The sequence below is a fragment of the Stigmatopora nigra genome, chromosome 13 (assembly GCF_051989575.1).
Source record: "Stigmatopora nigra isolate UIUO_SnigA chromosome 13, RoL_Snig_1.1, whole genome shotgun sequence".
In the NCBI taxonomy this organism is placed as follows: Eukaryota; Metazoa; Chordata; class Actinopteri; order Syngnathiformes; family Syngnathidae; genus Stigmatopora; species Stigmatopora nigra.
This window is the reverse complement of record NC_135520.1, coordinates 6,753,361-6,774,787: the sequence shown is the minus strand read 5'-3', so window position 1 is coordinate 6,774,787 and position 21,427 is coordinate 6,753,361. Positions and strand designations below refer to the sequence as shown.

Sequence of the window (21,427 nt, the reverse complement as noted above, 5' to 3'; positions counted from 1 at the left end):
ACCAACTGTCCATTAGGATTACATGAGAATAAATAAGTCCAATAAAACTAAAATATATTTTAGGGGGGCTGAAGACCCCATAAATAGGCCTAGTGACGTCACTAGATAAACCAGTCATTGTTTTCAATTAGTGCAGTGACGAATGTGCCTCTGCCACCGGTTGCATGGTGCCTTCCGATAGGCAGGCCTTTAATTCCAAATATGTGTTTTGATTGGCCGTTTTTAGACTTTACTATTCTCCTATTGGCCAATTTCTAAAGCGGAGCAGTTAGGTTGCGCAACACTAAATCCCATAATAACAAATACCACATTTGACAGCAAATGTGATATATCCAGAATTTAATAGGCGGCGTCACATCGTGTTAGTCTCTTCAAATTCTGTGTTAAACTCCAACTGAGATGATTTATCTTCACGAGCGGTAGACGGGTGAGTTGTGTAGCACAGTGCCGTGAGCGATGGTCAGGTGTGGCTCGGGAAATTGCAAGAAATCATACAATGTAAAATTATATATGCGAGAAAAATGCATATGAATATAACGAGGTTAAAATCTAAATCTGATGAACATTAAATTATAGTTTATACTATTACAAGATTTAAATAGTGAAACAACGAGGATGGGTTATGCCTAAACAAGTGGATGAAATAATAATGTTTCGTTGATTGTCGCTAGGTGCCGCTGTTGCTTCGCTGCTTGTTTCACAATGAAAGGCAATTTGATCACTGTTAATCATGTAGATCACTTATAATTCAATTTACCAGCATTCATTTTAAGAATTTAGATTGCAAAATTGTATGTTATTGGAAACATCTTCGTTTTGTAGCTCACTTTCCATGTCTTTTTTTTAGCTCATTGAAAATGAAAACTACCATTCATTATCATTACCATCAATTTTGGAGGAATCTGTAAGTACTAATGACTTGTGCTCAAAATGTTTACTTTTCAAAAAACATGTAATTAACAATGCTTAAGAAGTGTAAAAACTGGCAGCAGCAATCTCCAAACTACATATTTCCAAATCACACATAACTTCAGCCTCAGAAAAAAACATCCATTCTCTTGAAGCATTTCATTCATTCATCTTTCATTTTTTTATAGCACCAAAACTTCCTGCAACAACAAGGCTGGTCATGCTTCGAGAAAGCTCAAAGGCATGGAGCAATGGCTCCGAGGCCTACAGTAGCGAGGAGGAAGAGGAGGACATGGTGTTCGGAGAGAACGAACAGGATGGGGTCGCTGATGAGATGATGGACTTGAGCGACCTGCCCACCGCCCTTTTTGCATGTGGCGTCCACGAGGCAGTGTTCCATGATGACGTGGACAGGGTAAGTCTACTGACTATTAGTAATTAAACTCTGAACCAGTTGAATTAACCATTTGGGACTCATTACTCATTAAGGGCTTTTTTAAGTAAATTAGACTTGACATCCATTAATAGTCTGTGGAAATATTTTTCTCACAGAGAAGACTATTTGGATAACTGCACCTCTGTGAATTAAAAAAAAAAGACTTAATTTTCTGCCTCTAATCCAATTACGCTGTCTTGTCCTCCCATCTGGCAAGCTTCACATCTCTCCATTTTGCAAACACAGCCTGACACACCTGAGTACAAGTCCTTCTCTGATCGCACTTTAGCGACTCTCCTCTGTGAGCGTTCTGTGATCCCATCTTTACATATTTATGGACAAGGGAAAAAATCCCTTTAAAGCAGTCACTCTCATTTTGCGAGTGTTGTTTTGCTTCTGTTTTGCTCTGCCTCATTACAATTCCAACTGCATCTTTTTAAGTGGAAATGCCACCCTCGCACCATTCAGTCGGAGCGTGTCAATAGAGTTCTCTTCTGTGTGTAGTTCAATTAAGCCAGGCGTGCTATAAATAGACATTTTGACATATGTTTGGACTTTTGAAATGTATATATATATATATATATATATATATATATATATATATATATATATATATATATATATATATATATATATACACACATATATATATATATATATATATATATACACACATATATATATATATATATATATATACACACACATACACACACACATATATATATATATATATATATATATATATATATATATATATATATATATATATATATATATATATATATATATACACACACATACACACATACATATACACATTTATATATATACACATACTACATACTTATATACATTTACACACACACATACATATGTACATTTACACATACACATACATATGGACATACATATATATATACATATACACTTACAGGTAGGGGGCTGTCATTCCCTGCTCAAATTGGACTTTTATAGTTGTCAATGGCACCCAAGGAGTCAACTAGACAAGGTGACCTAATTTTTTGTTTCTGGTCTCTGTATTCAATGTTATATACTTGTGCACTTACACTGGGAGAATGTTTTTGTTGTTGTCACAAACTGCATTTCTTTACAAAAGAGCAGGACAGGGCAAGACAGCTATATTGAAAAGATGCTCTCAGCTGGCTGTAAAAGCATCTGCTTTTCTTCGATCTAAAGAAAGGCTTTTGCTTTTTTACTCTTATTTTCAGCATTTTCTTCCCTTGAATGTTTTGTTCTCTAATTTAACAAAAAAGACCGTGAATTAAATCAATGTCCCGTGACGAATCCACGTCACAATACTTCCAATGCAAGGCTCCACTTTGGATCTTCAGTTTTAGGCGACACAATTTAAACGACAAGGGACTCGTTTGTCTGTCATCTTGGCGTGCATTAGGGTTTTTATATGTTTTATGTGTCAGACTGCTATCTCTATATAATGGCCTTGAGGAAGGTAGGTGCTGGGTGGTGGATCAGGGTGCAGTTTCGATGCTTTTGAGGAAGTGTAGTGCTCTGCAGGCTGAAGGTCAGACATGATCCTCTGCAGAGTGACTGAGTGCCGCTGGCCCCTGCTTCCATAGCCTCAAGATTAGTCCGCCTCGTTCAAGAGACAGGGTGGGGATTGCTTGCTATTTCTGTATGCAAATGAGCAAGTAAATGCGACGTCATCTTTTTAACTTTTTTGCATAAACACTGATGCACTGCAGATATGTCGACGCAAAGAGAGGAAATTGCGTGGGAAAGATTTCATGGCAGTTCATAAAATTTGGATATTAGGTCTTTTGATTTCAGCATCATTGTGTCAATTAATCAAAGCCTTTCCACAATAAATCCTATTATAAAGGGACCTCTGTGACAACTGAATAATAAACATAGTAGTGTGAATCAGGGATAAAATGTTCATGTATTTCAACTTTCTGTTTGTGTCAAGGGAAATGTCATCTCTTCCGGCGCTATTATGAACGATCTTATTAAAAATGACAATTCCACCCCCCCCACCACCACCACCACCATCCCACAGCTGAGACCACGGGTTATTGTAAGACCGTACTATTCAGAAATGTCACTTAAGCCACCATGTGATGGAGCGCAGTCATGTTCCTGCAGTTCTATTTAAATCAAGATTGTTCCGCGGCTCAATCGGTTCTAAAAAAAGGCACGCTACGTGGGCGCATTCAAGAATAGAACATCGCAGTAAACCAACTTGCGAGTTGCATAAGACATGCAGACGATTTGCATGCAAGAAGGATTGCGGAGATCTGGTAACTTTTGCATTCACAAGGAAAACGCTTGTCTGGAAAGGTAGTTTGTATTTATTCCTGAAGTGTCCTCCTCACCAAGTATTATTATTTCCTGTCTCTGTCTAAGAGGTGAAGAGTGTGTATTTTGGAGCACTTGAGCACTCACACCAGTGGAATCCAATTTCTTGCATCTTTATTTGCTTCACTCCCAAAATGACATCTATATCTCAGAAAGTGGCCACCGAAGCATCTCAAGAGTGCCCCGGGTCCTCTTCTGACCTGTTTTCCCCCCTCTTTCTTGATTTCTTGTTATTGTGTCTGTTTTTCTTTTTTTTTTTTTAGCTGCGTTCCAGGAATGAGGGTTGGCGAGTTTGAGTGACCTGATCCAAGATTTGACCTGTTTATTATTGTTTTTTTAGTTGTTGTTTTTAGCAATGTAATCAGTGTGGGAGACATCATGTGATATCAGGCCCCTCCTTGTCTTCTGTCCTCGTCCCAGTCGCACAATGATGCCGGCTCATCCTGACGGGCCCTAAGCTGCTGGACGAGGTTAAAACACCCGACAGCTGCTAGTGGCCCACCAGATGTGAGCTGTAGACCAGAAAGAGATGACACTTACATTTGGAATATTAAATTGATCTTGCAGTTGCTAAAAAAAACTGTATTCATATTGTTTTTGAGATTTGTCTCTTAATCATCATTGCTCTGAACCCAGTTGCTATATTTAGCCACTTGAGGGTTAACGTGCCATGAGGGAGTTTGTTATTATTATTATGATTTTTCAATATGGCTGGATCGAAGACGGAGAAAAAACAAAAAGACAGAATAGAGCGAAATAGTGATACAAAAATAGAAGAAGCTTTACAAACTCTTTTCAACTAGCCATACTTAAGAAATACCATATGGGGAGGGGATATACCTAGTTACCAAAAAAGATACGAAGATAGGTCAGATTGAGGTGTGAGAGGGCAGAGTGAGTGCAGAAGCTGTCAAATAGTATGATTGGACCAGATTTCCAATCGGATTTGGGACATCTCTACTACCAACCAACCCTATTAACCTAGTGTGTTGTACGTGGTCTGATTCTGGTATGCAAAGCCAGGATTAAACACTGTGAGATTCCATTTCAGTTCGGTGCTGTTAAAATCTAGCCCAGTCTCTTTGATGCGACATGTGGAAAATATTCTAGTCTAATCCCTCACACAATTCAATTGAGCCGTCTTTAGCACCAATAAAACGATTTCACTATGCAACTCATCTCACCTTGTTCCGTCTTCTCAGCCCATGTGGATGTTTCCCCCTGCCCTGCCTGAACGTGCCAGTGTGCTTTATAAATAGCTTGGCCTAGATTAGAGCAGCTGCATTGGCGCTGGCACCAAAAGCTGGTTTGGCAGCTCTCTTGGTATTGACGGGGATTGTGTTTACGTTTATGTGTGTACATGCAGGCAGGATTGAGCATGACAAGAAGATAGTGAAGCTTGCACTGCCCTAATGCGGCATGGCACTCGACTGTACTTGCACCGTCAGTCATCTATTTTGGGGATAATCAACATGTGACACAACAGTTTTTATTTGTTTTTTCATTTGGTCTAGGCAGATGAAGCCAAACCTAACATAGCATGTGTATTATGCATGTGATGATCCACTGCCCTGATTTTTTTTCCTCTGTAGAGCTTCACTACAGAATACAAATGATTTCTCATCAGTGAGTCTTTAGACTTAAGCGTTCCTTTTCTTTGTTCATGTGCTCTGTGTTCTGGCACATTTCTGTATCTTTATTTATTTATGTTTGTCATTCATCTTTAATATTATTACACGAAGACCACTTGGCTGACTGTCAGATCTTAACAGAGAGAATTGTGAATGAAGAGAATCAGGCTACACTAAAAAAGAGTGCTTCATCATTAAAGGCAATCCATCTCGTTTATGGGCGGCAATAAATGGCCAAAGCTCCAACAGAGCAGCTGCAAGGGGGCTTCTTTTGATAAACAAACTTGTTTTAAAAGGTAATCACTGCTCGTCTTCTTTGCTCGGGTAACCATGGACAACAATTTCAGGTGTGGTCATAATGTATTCTTTGTTAGATTACTAATTTGTACATACAGTTTGCTTGTCTGTGGGTAAAGGTTCCTAAACTGCGGGTACAGATTAGCTCTGAAAAATATTTCATATCCATACAAATTAAACCAATTTTAAGCAATCTTTGGATGTGGACATTGAGCAGCGAGTAGATGGTTTTACCAAAATTGACTGTTAAATTCAGATAGCAACTGGTTGACTTCATCACTGGAGTATTGCTGTTTGGATGAACGACTGTGGACCTTTTGGCACTGGACTATTACATCGTTTACGGCCCTGGAAACCATTGCCTTGGGGTGCAATAATTATCCCCACATCACTTTAGAATATATCTCAAGGGACAGAAATAAGACGTGTTTCAACTGAGCTGAAGAACTCTACTAGTCACATGGACTAACAGATAGCATCCATGTGGCCATTTGAGTTTAAAATTGTATTGTATAGGACATTTTAGGGGTCATAATGTCCCATACTGTATGTCCTCCCACAGGCCGCTTGTGTTCTGCCCGGGCATAAATAGCCTTTGCACCTGCATCTTTTTTTTTTTTATTGGAGGCTTATTGAGGACTTAACTGTCTCACTGGGCCGGGTAATTATTACGAAACGGGCGATAGGGATGATGAGAGTGACGGAAAGAAGACATGGTATGCTCAGTGATTATGCAATGGAGCGTCTGTGGGATTTTTGTAATGATGAGTGCTGAGCTGCAGTGGAAAGTGTCTCACCACGCGTCTTCATAATTAAGGAAAGAGGCGCCTTGTCGGCTCCTTTTTGAGTGACAGCGCTATGGCTCGCTTAATCCCTAGTCACCAATGCTATTCATCAAATTTTCATACTTATGTTTTTTTTTTTTTAATAAATACATTACCTGCACTGCCAAAGCATGCTGGTGCATTTCTTTGAGCTATTTGGTTGAACACTCCAAGTTGCCTCTTGGTGTGAGCTGTGATTGGCTGTCCACCATTTCAGGGTGTCCTCTGCCTATAGCCCATAGTTGGCTGGGTTAGGCTTCAGCACCCCCCGCAACCCTTTTAAGCATAAATAATAGAAAATGAATGAATATATTTATAACTGGAATCTGGTATCCCACTAAGTGGAAATACTACAGTACATGTAGTACAGTACATTTGTGATGACAATGTCATGTCTACGTATTGAGTTCTTTATACAGTGTACATACTTTTTTAATGGCCAAAAATAGTCCCTTTAACTGCAATGGGTCATACCAATTTGTAAAATATTTTCAAGTACTTATTTTTTTTTATCTGTGGTAATGCGTGCCATCCAGCCATTATTCCCTGACCTCACAATTTGCACTATTCTAAAGACAAAAAAGCAGAATAAACCGGACCGTGTACTTCCTGCAGTGTCCCTCGTTTTGCGCGCCTCGCTTCACACTAGTGGCGTGAACGTAAGGGCTTTGATGACGTCAATGTAGCGATGAGGAGGAAAGGGGGAGGGGCGAGAGAGTTGTGCCTGTGCTGTGCTGCAACATCACTCGGTAGCTCTCAACCACCGAGCACCCATTCACACACTCCCGGTCCCCCCTCGTGGACTTTTAAGTTGACCGCCAGCTCGAGCCGAGGGCATACACAGCCACTTTTTCTTCTCTTCCTTCTTCCACCCAAGCTGAGGGAATGCCATCCATAAACATGAAACTGGAGATGGTCACCATCATCGCCTGCGAGGTAGACGTCGAGGTGTTTACGTCACACAAAATGCAGGTACGACGTCGCAGGCTGATCGCCCTCATGCGTGCGCGGAATTCAAAGGTGACAGCGTTTTATCAATGGCTGCAAGGTTACGCGCGGTTACGCGCGGTTGTGCGCATTAAAGACGTGCGGTTAGTGCCTTCTGATGCAGTAATGGAGCGCTGATTAATAACGATGCACCAGTCGGAGGGAATGCGCAACTTGTGCTCCTGCAAGGGGCCGGTGGGATGACTTCAGGGAGGAGGGGTCACACATGTAGCTTGGAGTAAACCTACCGTATTTCAGGTGCACCCCTTGAATACAGTTGTGGTCATAATATTAGGTACTCCTGCAATGCTGATCAATTACAATGTGCTTGTGAGGTGTTTCTATCCTTTTGTCCCTCTTGTGTAGTTAGGTAACCAAAGTATGAAAAACCGCTCCCGATGTGATGCAGTGCAGTCCCACGTCATCTGATTCTACAACTAAAGAAATGTACATACTTTTTGTAATGAATGTCTGTGACAATGTGAGTCAAAATTGAATATCTTAGTATGGAGCTCATATTTGAAAGTGTGCTTTGACTTAATATTGTGGTCTGCGAGTGACAGGAGACTCACAATATTGTGCTGCTACAAATACAGTTCCACAAAGCAAGTAAATATATTTGCATACTCTTTTTATGTGACATTATGTAAATGGGGCCCGCAGCCTGTCTATTTTAGACCTCCTACATTCCAAAAACCATTCATGTTAGTCTATTGAAGACTAGGTTGTCCATATTAAATGGGATTTTTGTTCGTTTTCCATTTTGCTTATCCTCACAAGGATCGTGAGGGTGCTGGAGCCTAGTCATGCCATCAATGAAATCAGTTGCCAGTTAATCAAAAGGCACAAACAAATGACCATTCATACTCACCCCTGAGGACAATTTAGAGTGTTCAACTGGCTGACCATGCATGGAAGAAAACCTTTGACCTTAGAGACAGACGTCCCAACCACTTTTCCACTTTGTCACTCTAGAGAAGCTGATTTACTTCTTACAGTACACTTGAATGTAGTTTGTTGCAATCCTGAATGATGTTTGTTCCCCTAGTTTTCAGCTATGGTCAGACTTAAACTCCTTTATTTTTAATTTTTTTTAAATGGCCACTCTACATCAATCCACATCAGACAGCCTCGACAGCTTGTCGCAGCCGGACCGCCATCCTTTTCTAAAGCCTCCTGTTCGGGCACTCTTATCAGTTAACCTACGCCATTCTAACCCTGTAAAGAAAAGAAGGATTCTGTACACAATTAAAGCAGCAGACAAAGAAGGACCGACTTTCCAAACGGCACAAAGAAACACAGTTATTCCTGGTATTCTGCTCTAGATAAAATGATAGACTGTAAGAGTAGATTAAATGCAGTCAGTCTCATCTTTGTTTTTTCCTTCTTCTATCACTCATCATGACGTATGTTTCTCTGAATCCCTTTATCTCACAAAACGAGAAACGATACCCAGGCAAGCTTTCAAGCAACAATGAATGTCTTTTCATCTTTTCCATCGTTGCTTGACATAGAACATTTTAATTAACGTTCAAGGAATTTATTTATTCTCGTCTGAATAAGGTTTAGTTTGCCAGAGATGAGCTGTTTCACTTATTGCTCACAACAATGTCAAGATTTCAAGGAATTCTTACCTTAACCCTACACAAGTTTGAATCCAGAGTTGTACTGAAGAACTGTAACGAGAAAAATGCAATTTTGATGGCAACGGATTAAAGTATGCTAGTGTGAAAGTACCCTCTGTTGGAGTAAAAACATAAAGCTCTTGGCCAAGTCTTCGCAGTTTTCATGAATAATGAGCCAAACACAGAGGCTACATTCAGAACAAGTAGGTCGTCTCATCGAGATAGAAAAGACTTGCTGGTGCGAGGCTTTTATTCCATTTTTCTTTGTTTCCACACTGGGTAAAAACAAAGGGCATATTGTCGGCATGAGGGTTAATGAGGTTGTTATTTCGATTTGACAGCTCACGTTGTCATGTTTGTTTGTGCTTGGGCCATCATTACCTGGAAAGTCAACTGCCGTCAGCATAACGTAGGACACGTGGTCAAGGTCATATCATGAACGGATTAAATAGTCACTCATGGGCCATTTGATCAAGGAGATAATGATGCTGTGTTTGCATAAATTCTAAGGCTGTCACAAACCATCAGTGAACTACAGGCTGAGCATTTTTGCAATCAACCGACAAATTATTCAATTATCATACTATATCGAGCAATGATATATCCTGTTATATTACTCCAGACTTACCATTTTAGCTGGAAATATGCATCGCAATAAAAGGAAAATGTATGCGTACTATGAATATAGAAGCAAAAACAATGGTTGAAATATCTTATTTAGACCAATTACAATGAGTAACACAATTCTTTCATCCAGAACTATCGAAAAAATAATTGGAATGATTGTTAGTATTTTAGTCTCAACCAATTTATAAGGAAAAGTATTTCTTGCTGTTGTCTAAGGGATTTTTTAATGTTCTGTAGCACCCGAACAGGCAGGTTAAAGAGTGAAAAACCCATTTTTTTACCCTGAAGAAGGTACTTCCCAAGTTTTAAGTAAGATTGTGCATACTGATATATTTGAGTGTATAATTAAAATACCATGTTCACCACTTAGAATGACCCTCTTTGGACCTGGCCCTGCTTTATTGAACTTCCTTTCCCACCATTCTTCCCTTTTCCATTCTTTATGTCATTAAATCACATACCAAATGGTTGTTACTCTTCTAAATTGCCTTCTTGTTTTCAGCGCATCATGGAAATGCTTTCTTTTCAATTAAGCTACATCCAACACAGCAATCACGCTGACTTTATTACCTGTTGGCAACCATTTGGGTCGTCTAAATCAAAATGATTACTTTAAAGAAAGTTTGTAGGCTCCTGAGTCACTTTCTACTTGTTTTGATCTCTCTTTGTATGTCGGAGCATGAAATCCGGGTGACTTTGTCAAAGCAATAAGCAATTTGATGACTAATGGGCTATTTTTGGTCAGTAAGCTCTGACATTTGTCGTGTTTCGGCTCTCGCTGCCGTGCCGCCCTTTGTGGTCCGCTCAAACATGTTGTCACCCTTCTCATTTGTGACAGCCAAAAAACAAACATCAAGCTCTGCGTCATTTCATTGTGATGCTGTGACCATTTAGAAAACGTTCCCCATCGAGTCACCGCTTTTGTGTAAATGCAATGAAAAGGCTTTATTGTTGTTGTCAAGACGTATGGAATGTCAAATTTGAAGGGGACCGTCGCTAAACTTTAGCTGAAGAATAAAAAACAAGCAGTAAAATATAAACGAATAAAGAACACTACAATAGAATGACTTGGTTTATTCGAAGTTGGGGTTTTTTCCCCCAAATTTGTATTTAGATTAAATCACTCAGTAGTTACAGATGTTTTTATACCCATCATTACTTGGAAGAGGACTGAAAGGTCAATTTTTTTCATTGTCAATGAGGGTAGACATTTATTGCTGCTTGTAAATACCCAACATTATTTGATATGGTCGTGTGAAAGGACACTGACATTCCCCCAGATTAAACCATGAATTAAGTCAGGATGTTAACATAATGCAGGAGCAGCAGGTGAATTTAGCCACCAGGATGGACCCTGATTCCCCTTTGAGGTCCGGAACGAGCAGATCATGTTCGGAACTTTTAGGAAACCCGAGAAAGTTGAACAATTCAGGGCTGGAGAAGTAGAGGGCTGGGGGGGGGGGGATCAGATGAGTCCGCCACCGGTAGAGGCAAGTGGTTCACGTTGGTCTGAAACCTTAGCGATATGATGCGGCTCAGGTATCGACTGAAGGTTAGTGCTTGTGCCCGTGGGCGTGACGTAAGACAAAAGGACGATATCCCGGCTACCAGATCTGGTTACGCTGCTGTCAGAATGATGAAAGGACAATGATATTTGAAGTGAACAAGAATTGTTATGACCGTTCACTGTATATTGTGTTTTGTGTTCTACTATATGTTGCCCTATATATCAGTAAAATTGGATTAAGGAGGCAACGACGAATCACCATTGGGATTATTTCTCCCTGTTTTTCCAGATTCAATTCAGGGTGTAACAAATACAGCCATAAAACGTATTTCCGTCCTTCTTATAGTACTGCTCTCAGTTGGCTATGTTTTTAATTTGCCAGATCTCACATTTTAAACATCGTAATGTGCGCCGAGAGTGCCTGTAAGGAAGACTCGAGCACTCTTTGAAATGTGTCTTAAAAACTGAGGCTGCACAGACCAAGAGACGCTGACCAGGAAAGCGACTGCCGCCATACAAATAAAAAAAATATATATATAACGTCCAGATTGTTAGTAATGGGATTAATGTGTCCCTGGTTGCTGTAATTTTATTTCAATCTTCTCACTTTGGAAAGACTCTCCCCAAGAGAGTGTAAGCATCAGCCCTTGTCGTTATGGCTCTTCGCTTTGCTTATCGACCGTGGAAATAAACCACTTGGCTCATTCATAAGCTTTTGCTGCCGTCACAATCTGAACAAAACATGCTTGTACTTTATTTATGTGTTTGTTTATGTGGGTGGTGATATATATTATGACGTGACTTAGTGTCTGGAATCATCACCAGCGTTTGTGCATATTTCTATCGTGCCTACGTCAACCTCTGTAAATATCACAGTCTACTCAATTGGAACACTCTCTGTGACTCATCTAACTTTACTGTATGCTGTCTTATAATGATTCATCTATCTTTCCAGATGGAAAACATCTTCAACAGTAGTCTATCTTTATCAAATACGCTCGTCACTTTGGACTTCAGAGACTTTAAGGCAGGTGTGGGCAAATATTTCCACAAATGCCCATTTTTACTTCAAATTCACCCTGAATTTAAAACAAAAAGTCTTCTGTACTTTGATTCTATCTGAAGCTCTAAAAACAATGTGTGCTGCTTTGAGACTTTCAACTTCCTGGCCCTATTGATCCCATTACCTGCCTTCCAATTTGGTTCCTAAAGGTAATTAAGAAAGATGGGCCACGTACATGCAGATTAATTTTCTTCATTATTTTAGTGTAGCACTATTTTTGACTGGTACTGTCCTTGACACACCCTGAGGCTCCGTGACCTAGATTGTTGGATTTCACCCAGATCTCATTGAAACATGAGGCGCTGGATTAGATCGTGCTAAATCCACACACGTGTCGCAGATGACTGATTTGCCAAAGCAGGGTAGATTATTTATATATACATAGTCTATGTATGTATATATGTGTATATGTATAAACCCTCTGTATGTTCCAATTAGGCTTTATTAATCTGGTTGTTCCAAATGGTGGCATTCCAACAACAATCCGGATTAGAGTCGAGGATTTAAAAACATCTAAGTGGTTTAGAATGTCAAATTTGTAACATGATTTCAAGTGAATCTAATTGCTGGAAGGGAGGCTTTTCTAATGTATGTAGAAAGTGCATTAAATCTGTGTTACTTGCACATTTTGGTTTAATCTGAAGAAGTCCAACTTTTTGGTAATCCAAGTGTCTGCGTTTAGTCTACGTGGGTATTTATGTTGTGTTTCCGCACTTGCAAAGACCTGTGTTTGTGTTCACACAACCGAATAGATTCCGATATTTGTCAGCAAACCTGACGCAAGTTGGAAACCCGATATCGGCTTTACATAAGAACACTCTCAAATCGCAATGCTGTGTTCTACTCTACGTATTTCAACCACTTGACTGATCCATTAGCTTCAGGCTGTGAGGTCACTGTCCCTCACAGAATTAGATTCCCTATGTTGACAGGCACTGGACTAGATGAACTGGAGTATTGCATCTGATCCTCCTCTTAATCCCGTTTGCCTCTGCTATTCGTTTTATTATGACGCCGTCACATTTGAAACCTCGTTGACGCGCTGCAATAAACCTGTTTGGACTGCTCAGGTGATTGAGAGTCTGTAGCGCCCCCGTGTTGTAAATCATGCCTTGATTCTCCCGCGATGAAAGCCTTTTCATTACTGCCAAGGACATAACGGCCTCGTTACCCAGGGGGCAATCTGCTGACGAATGGCTCACCACCACACTGACCGTGCTGGAGCGGCAATCTTAACGTTCTGGGACACGGTTATAGACCACCAGTGTGCTCTATGTCTAGTTTTGTCTCTTTCCACCTGTCGACATTATGTGGAGTAAAGATTGCCCTCAGGGGCCTTGTTGGATCAGTGAAACAATATTAAATAAAATCAAACCATTTCAAAGTTAATAAGGCTCGGGACTAACTGGAACCTATTCCTTTGGAAAACCTCATCCATGTTGAAGGCCACATTGTGGTTATGGTTTTCTTCGGAAGGCCATTATATCGACCAACCTCTAGTCTGGTTGCCAATCAATTGCAGGGCATATGTGGAAACCAATGAGCCATTTAGTCTCCCGTAAAATGTATATTTTTGGCTGCAGGTGAAACTGTTACAAAGTATGACTTTATTCTTTATTCTGTGCCCTCATAAGTGACCATCTTATCCTGACAGATATGAATCATATTTGCCATATATTTGGATTGAAATATAGAAGGTGCTGTTCTTAGCGCATTGACCTGATGTCAAGTAGTCTGTCAATCGGCCTTTTCATAACAGAATTTTTGTCACATTTGCATACTGATAGTTTGAAACTTGCTATGTAATTATTTAATTGCTCATCTTGACACATCATATTGTTTCTTCTCTCTCAACTGGGTGCAACTAGACACCCCCACTCCTTCATCCCTCAGGATGCCTCTCACATTGAAACCACGTAAATTAATGATCAGCGCACTCACTTGTTGCACGCCACTTGTTGCACTTCTGTATCTATCTCAACATTAATAAGAAACACAGACGATGAAACGTGATCGTCTAGCTTGCTTCCAATTCTTCTCTGGTGCCAAAACATCCATTTAGTTTGACCAAGTGCATCGCTTATCGCTAATCACATATGGCGTTTCGTGACATGAGTCATAGAAGCAGGCCGCCACTTATGGAAAATTCTCGTCGTGGATAAGCGCTCAAGTGGGCTTGGCCAGAGGGATGCATCAACACTCTTTTGTTGAGCTAATTATAAGTGGCCTAGTAAACTTTCTGCTTTAAAACCATAACAGAAGACGTCATATGTCATTTTTCAAGTCAAAGCAGTGGACCCTGAATATTGTTTTCTATGGAAGCGCTGTCTAGGAAACTACTACATATGATGCCGAATGTGATTTTATTTCTGGTAAATTTACCGTTTTTGCAAAAATCCCTATTTTAAACATCACACTGTACTGTTAAATGGTAAATTGGAAGTTTAATCAGATGTTCTGATACATTTGAAGTAGTGTTTAGTTATTTAAAGCATGTTTTTTCCCCAAGCTTGCCACATTACAGTGCAGTTGTGATTCACAGCTATCGGAATTATTACACTCCCTGTATGTGTCAGACACACTGATGCTATTTTGTCTGCCAGCAAAACGTGCGGTACTTTGCCACCACTGTCTAGTCTTGAAGTTTTTGGCTCTGATGCTGTTGTTGCCTTCTTCAAGACGTCTAAATGGAACAGGTCAATAATTGTAGATCTTAGCTAACCTCCGTTTAAAAGGATTACCAACATTTCCCCGATTTATTTCTCAAATACAAGGAAAATTGTCAGGGGATGATGGACTCAATAGTGAGAAACCCATTGTGTGCTTAGAGAGAAACGGCACAGCGTGGTTCCTCATCACCATGCCATATTCAGCTGGCATTTTTGGAAACCAGAGCCCATACGTATCACCGCAGTGTTCTTTTTTGGGTGGGCTGAGGCGACACAAGAAGCGCCGCTGATTAGTCAGCCTCCCAGCGGTCTCTTCTCTGTCGCCCTCCCACCAAGCTGCCTGATTGAGTTTGCCGCCGGCGAGACCAAGCGAACGTCTGCAACATGGCCAGAATACAATAGAATTGTAGGTGAAAAAGAATTGACAATTGACAATAATTTGAAACCACATTTGCCAATTAGTTGGTGAGAAAATGAATGGAGTGCAGCAGAAGTCACGTCTCAGTCCCAGACGGAAACGGCGCTGAATCACTGAACAATATTAGCTCTGTCTCATCTCCTGGAAAAACAATACAGGTTATATTTAATTTGATAATATCTAAAAAATGGCTAAAATGGCACTCCAGCTTGGGAGAGGGGAATCCATGGGAAGTTTGTAACCCGGCATGTCTTAAGACAGCTTTAATATATATAAACTGTTGACAATTTTTTTTTTGCAGGAACGATTTGAAGCGGCCTTTCGGATCTACGACAACCAGGCCACTTTCCAGTTGTTCAAGAGCTTCCGAAGAGTCCGGATCAACTTCAGTACCCCCGAGGCGGCCGCCCGCGCTCGCATCGAGCTGCACGAGTCCGAGTTCAACGGCCGCAAACTCAAACTCTACTTTGCCCAGGTGAGCTTTGCCCGAGAGCAATTAACGCAGTCATTTGGTGGGCCAGACCAGTACATCATTGGCCCAAAAACGTTTCATTTTCCAAGTAAATAAATACACATACTACATACTACAATATTCCCAAAATTCCACATGAAATCACCTATCAAGCAATATGGCGTGATACACAGTATAATCACATTGCAGAAGAACCCCAGGGACCCATTCTGGCCCGAGGGCCATATGTTTCTTACCCCTCTAAGGCTTAAAACACACTGATTGGAAATGCACACACGTTGACAAGCTGCCATGCATCATCTTTATAACGGTCATTGATCTTCTGTGACTTTTTCCTGTCTCTTAGTGTGTAATTAAAAGAGGATTATGTTTTTTTTAATACAGCAGAGACAATGACCTCATATACTGAGGGTTTTGTTAATGCTACAGCTAATGAATGAAAATGCCAGAAGCCCATTTTGGGACAAATCCTCTCATTAGATGCACTCAAGTTGAATGTTTTTTTTTGCACTATTGTGCATAAAGTCAGTCATACCCAGATGCACCTTAATGATTTCTTTTGCAGACAGTGGAGCTGAAAGTCTGCTCACGCTTGCCTAGTTTTTGGCTGTTTGGGATTTAAAAGAATTACTACAGCACCATAAATCATTCAGAACTTCAGGGTAGTGATTTATTACTCTGTAAAAACAAGAAATAGCTACCAATTTATCTTAGTTTTATGCATGATGTCAATGAGAGATGCAATGATTATAAGTGATTCATTGACAAAACAACTCTGGGTTTTAATACATTATTTGGAGAGCATGTTTCAGTTATTGTATTATTCTTGTCCATTTGGGGACGCCATCCTCACATGTTGTTTTAATGTTATTACACATGTTCTTTGTATATATACAATATACAATCAAAATGACTATAAAGAATCTCCAAAACTGGGATTTAGACCATTTTGAGGACAAACATGTCTTGATAAACTATCATAATATGTGGCAATTGTTTATAATTTAATATTAATGGGTTAGGTGATGGGTAAATAAGTGTTGACAAGTAATTGATTTCTTGATGTCATCATCGGCAGGTTCAAAATGGCGACGAGGACATCGACAAGTCCTACCTGGCGCCCCCGCAGCCCGTTAAGCAGTTCCTGATCTCGCCACCCGCCTCGCCACCCGTGGGCTGGAGTCAAAGCGAGGACGCCACGCCGGTCATCAACTACGACCTGCTGTGCGCGGTCGCCAAGCTGGGGCCCGGTGAGTCGTTGGCAACCGTTAAGCTCAGAAAACAGCGCTTGTCAAGCTCACGTCGGGTGTAACGAGGGATAGCGACAAGGGTATTTCGTGAACGTTTAGTCGTTGACGTCACCCCCCGAGGGCTTTCCGAGATGACTTTGTCATGCTGCCGCCGCACTTTTTTTTTTTAAAGGTCACTGTCACATGTGTTTCTTGTACTGTCAAATAGACAAATTGGCATCTCATCTTTTTAACCATAGAGTGAATATAAATAACATTTTTTTTGCCCTGAAAAGTGAGTTTTCAATTCAGTCTTGCACTTTTGAAGGGGGATGAAATGTCATTCTCCAAAAACTAGACCAAAAAGACACATTTCATGTTGAAATGCAAGTTAACATAATAAAGAACAACATGCTGAATAGGGCTGTGTTCATCCCACTGTTAAACGATGAAAAAAGTGCACCATATATTTCAAAACATACTAACTCATTCTTATTTTATTGCCAAAAGCACGTTTATATGACCATATGCCCCCAATAACTAAAGTACGATTTTTTCCCAGCAGCATTTCACGCCGATATTTCACTTGCTCATAAAGTCAGAACAATACGGCCTAAGTCACATTTCCACAAAGAAAAACATTTGCACCTTTGCACTTTTTAAAGTTAATCTGGTTATTTTGTTTGGCTCATCCGTTTAAAGCTGGTTAAAGTGTCCACCAGCCTGCCGACGCCCTCTGCCGGTCCGCCACGCACGTGAACGATGGATATTATCATTCCCTTGTTCTTCCGCAGGACCAATTTCCTTCGTCCCGTCTTGTCGCCATGGCAACTGCGATGCAATCTGAAGAGTGTTTTCCTTTCATTCTGAGTGTAGCCTAAATCAGACTGAAAACAAACTGCTTCAGTCATTGCATGGCTTATCTTATATAGTCGCAAGCACTGATATTCATCCTTTTGGCCTTTGCAAAAAGCTTGTTTTCAATCCTTCACTGCCATTGACAATGATGGATGTCTGATCACTCCCTCAATGAATTTATGTATTGATAGTAGACCTTCAATGCATTTTTTATACTGTCTGTGCTGGATCCATTGGAACCAAAACCTGAACCCACTACATCCCTTTGTGGAATAGTTTGGACACTAGGATATACCAAAATCAGCTTCTCCACATGACATTTTCTTCTCTCTTCCTTCTCTGTCACTTCAGGAGAGAAGTACGAACTGCACGCCGGCACAGAGTCCACCCCAAGTGTTGTGGTCCACGTTTGCGAGAGCGAAACGGAGGACGAAGAGGCGGCACGACCCAAGCAGGAAATCGTGCAGACCAGACGTCCCGATGGAGCCCCAAAGGTCCTCAACTAGAACCTGTCTACTCTTCTACAGGCGGTTTGTTCACCTGCAACACACCTTTCCCCCCTGCCCACCTCTATCTCTCTCTCCTTTGCCTCTTTTTCTCTCCCTTTCACCTCTGCACTCTCGAAGTGCGCCGCCACCGTCATTCCTCGCTCAAAAACAGACATTGCTCCAGTTTTTGTGGGCCATCGGATGAGGCGGACGGAGGGAAAACACAAGGGGGGGGGGGCTTAACACTCACACACATGCGTCACATTCCTACGGCAGGGCTACTTTGACTCCGCCCCCGGCACGCCGAAGGTCATACATTTACGCTACGTTAATCGAATTGGCGTGTTAGCTTGCCCGGCTCACCTCATTGTTTCATTTAGCGATGATTGGTGTTTTTCGGGGGGGATTTGCACATTTTTTTGGGGGGTACTCTTTTTTTGCCACCCTTGTTCATATCAGCTCGCATCAAGATGCATGTATATACTCTACAGTGTGAAACAATACTAGTCAAGTGAATATTTAACGTCACAAACACTGCACGGAGCGCAATTGTGTGACTATCAAACAAGTTGATGGCTGAATATTTCTCCCATTTGGAAAATTTGATTTAACTAATAGATGTTTGTTCTTATTGTGTACTCCAGACACTTTTTTTGCATGGTTAAGACGCAAAAGTTGAACTTACATTTGCATGCACAACTCCAAATGGCATCTTTGTCTATTTCTTTTCTCCTTCATTTGAATTTTTTCCTATTACTCCTGTTTTGTCGACTTTTTTTTTCCTGCTTTTTGCAACGGACCGTTCTGTCGCTTTGTACATAGCGCTTTGTCTTTGTAGACGCTTTTCTAGGCCGGGAGGGAAAAGTTGCCTGATGAGATGTCAACCAAAGCATTCTCACATATTTCCTTCAGGAGGATGATAGTAAATGTGCATGGACTCTTGTTTTAAATGCTTTTTTTTCGCCCATGCGACTTTTTCTTCGTGCTCTTTTGTTTCAAACAATCACTTTTTTGTCGTGTTTGGAAATGAATAACTGGTGAAATGAACAACTATGACTCATTATAGTCATTTTAAAGCGCTAGAAAGACTGGAATTTTTACTTTCAAAAACACATCTACTCATGTAAATAGAACAAATGCATTTTTCATTCTCACTTTCCTTTTTAAGCCTTATTGAGTCATTAGTAGGGTTTTCAAAATAATTTGTGGAATTTCATACTTTGTTAACTCATTGCCTGACATTGGCAACAATAAGCGTCCCATTTAAATATTTCAATACTTTTTTGCACGATTTCAAACCTGCATTACAGAAGTGTTTAAAAAAAAAATAGTATATATATTATTTGGCATTCAGCTTCCATGACCTGATACTATGTGGTTATTATTGTGGCTTGGTCAGACCGCTTAGTTCATTTTATGCCATTTATGGCGCTAAATGTCCAATTGGACGTCAATCTTGTTATTTTTCAACATTCTGCGGAGCTGTCCATGGTTGCAAACTAAATATTAAACAGTACATGTTAGTACTTGGTACTCCACAGTACTAATTATGTCACTTTTATATTAGTGCAGATACTAATAATAGTATCAGTATTGGTGCAACACTACTAAATGTTGTATACATTGGCTGTATTACATATACATTTGTGGATTCTAAAGTAAGGATTTTTTTTATATGAAACATTGGCGCAACATCTGCACAAAAGATGCGACTAATACTGTATGTTTGAATTACTTATAATACTACTGAGGGATTATTTTATTGTGTGGGTGGCTGTGAAAGCATTTTCATTGATCTCAATTATGAAAGATGATTCAAGATGAGTTTTATGAATTACAAACATGGTTTCCATGGATCAAATTTTCCATTTTGGCACCCTATGAAAGAGCAACAAGTGCAAAAACCATTAAAATAATCCAAAGGCTGAGTTCAAAACTCACATGTAAGCCTAAATCAATGCTCTTTGCAGAGTATTATAAAATAGAACAAATGTATTCATTTTCAGTTTTTTCCTGATTCTGGTCCAATAACAAATTCTAGATTTTTAGCTAAAAAAAAAAGCAAAAAGATGCATGTGACACTTTAACTCAGTGTTTGTGATTGCCTCCTTTACAAGTAGTTAGAAAAGCAATTTAGTTTTTCTTCATTTATGTTTGTCCGACACCTTAACTGGCCTTCGCGACCATGCGGCACTCATTTTTTTTCTCCTTTGTCTCAGCATCGCTAATGTCTTTTTTTTTCCCGTCCTTGAAAACAAAACCATCCCCAAGACATTTTTACTGAAGATGTCAATGTGTGACGTTCAAATAGAAAAAACCTTGGCGGGGCCCTTCTTAAAGGGCCAGCGACGTGATGACTTTTTGTACTCTGTGCTCACAAATGTGTGTGTACGTGTATATTTTTGTACATATGCCAAATTTTTATGTTGCTGAGGCGCTGTCCCAGCAGTGTGTGCGTGTGCACACGCACGCTTTGTCACGGCTTCTCTCTCGTTGACAATTTACAGGTGCGACCGTCATTTCAGAAAAAAAAAAGGCTCGATGAAGTTTGTCACTATATTGTATTGTTTTTTGCGTTGAATATTTATGTTGACATGTGACTGATATGTCTTTATATGTCTCGTACGGTAGAAAAATCCAGAAAACAAAAGTAGCAAAAATGAGCAATAATTTACAGATGTAATAAATACCGGTATGTGTACTTCCATGTTCTTTCTATCTTAAGAGTATCTGCTTCTGTTTGTGTAGTATTGTTTCAAATAGAGAGCATAAAGACTTCTTAAAAGCCACGTTTGGTGTCATTTATAATAAGATAATTCATGTTTACATGGTTTATGGTGAATTCAGGCACGAATTGACTAACTAGCATGGCTAAATGATTGTTTTTAGTTATCAGGGTGCAAAGATTAGATTGTAATCTCTTTAAACTCATCTCGTTTACAAGTGAAAAGGAAATTAGTTTCTTATCATACCTGCACAAATCATTCATTTTGTGAAGAAAGTTGCTTTAAAATCAAAACTAACTAAAAACATATTTTTCAGATTGA

The 21,427-nt window shown here is 40.0% G+C and overlaps 1 protein-coding gene across 3 annotated transcripts; it reads left to right on the top strand.

The window, feature by feature from the left end:
• Positions 1–263: 263 nt before the first annotated feature.
• rcan3 (regulator of calcineurin 3) lies at positions 264–21,169 on the top strand. 3 transcript variants are annotated; one of them, XM_077731536.1, is made up of 6 exons: positions 264–427; positions 848–904; positions 1,098–1,324; positions 15,635–15,808; positions 16,884–17,055; positions 18,244–21,169. In XM_077731536.1, exons 3-6 carry the CDS (start codon positions 1,130–1,132, stop codon positions 18,396–18,398), a joined length of 696 nt encoding a protein of 231 aa, XP_077587662.1. In that variant the 5' UTR covers positions 264–427; positions 848–904; positions 1,098–1,129; the 3' UTR covers positions 18,399–21,169. The 3 variants fall into 3 exon arrangements, with proteins under 3 accessions (XP_077587662.1, XP_077587663.1, XP_077587664.1); XM_077731537.1 differs by lacking the exon at positions 848–904; XM_077731538.1 differs by lacking the exons at positions 264–427; positions 848–904; positions 1,098–1,324 and adding an exon at positions 7,145–7,409.
• The last annotated feature ends 258 nt before the right edge of the window (positions 21,170–21,427 follow it).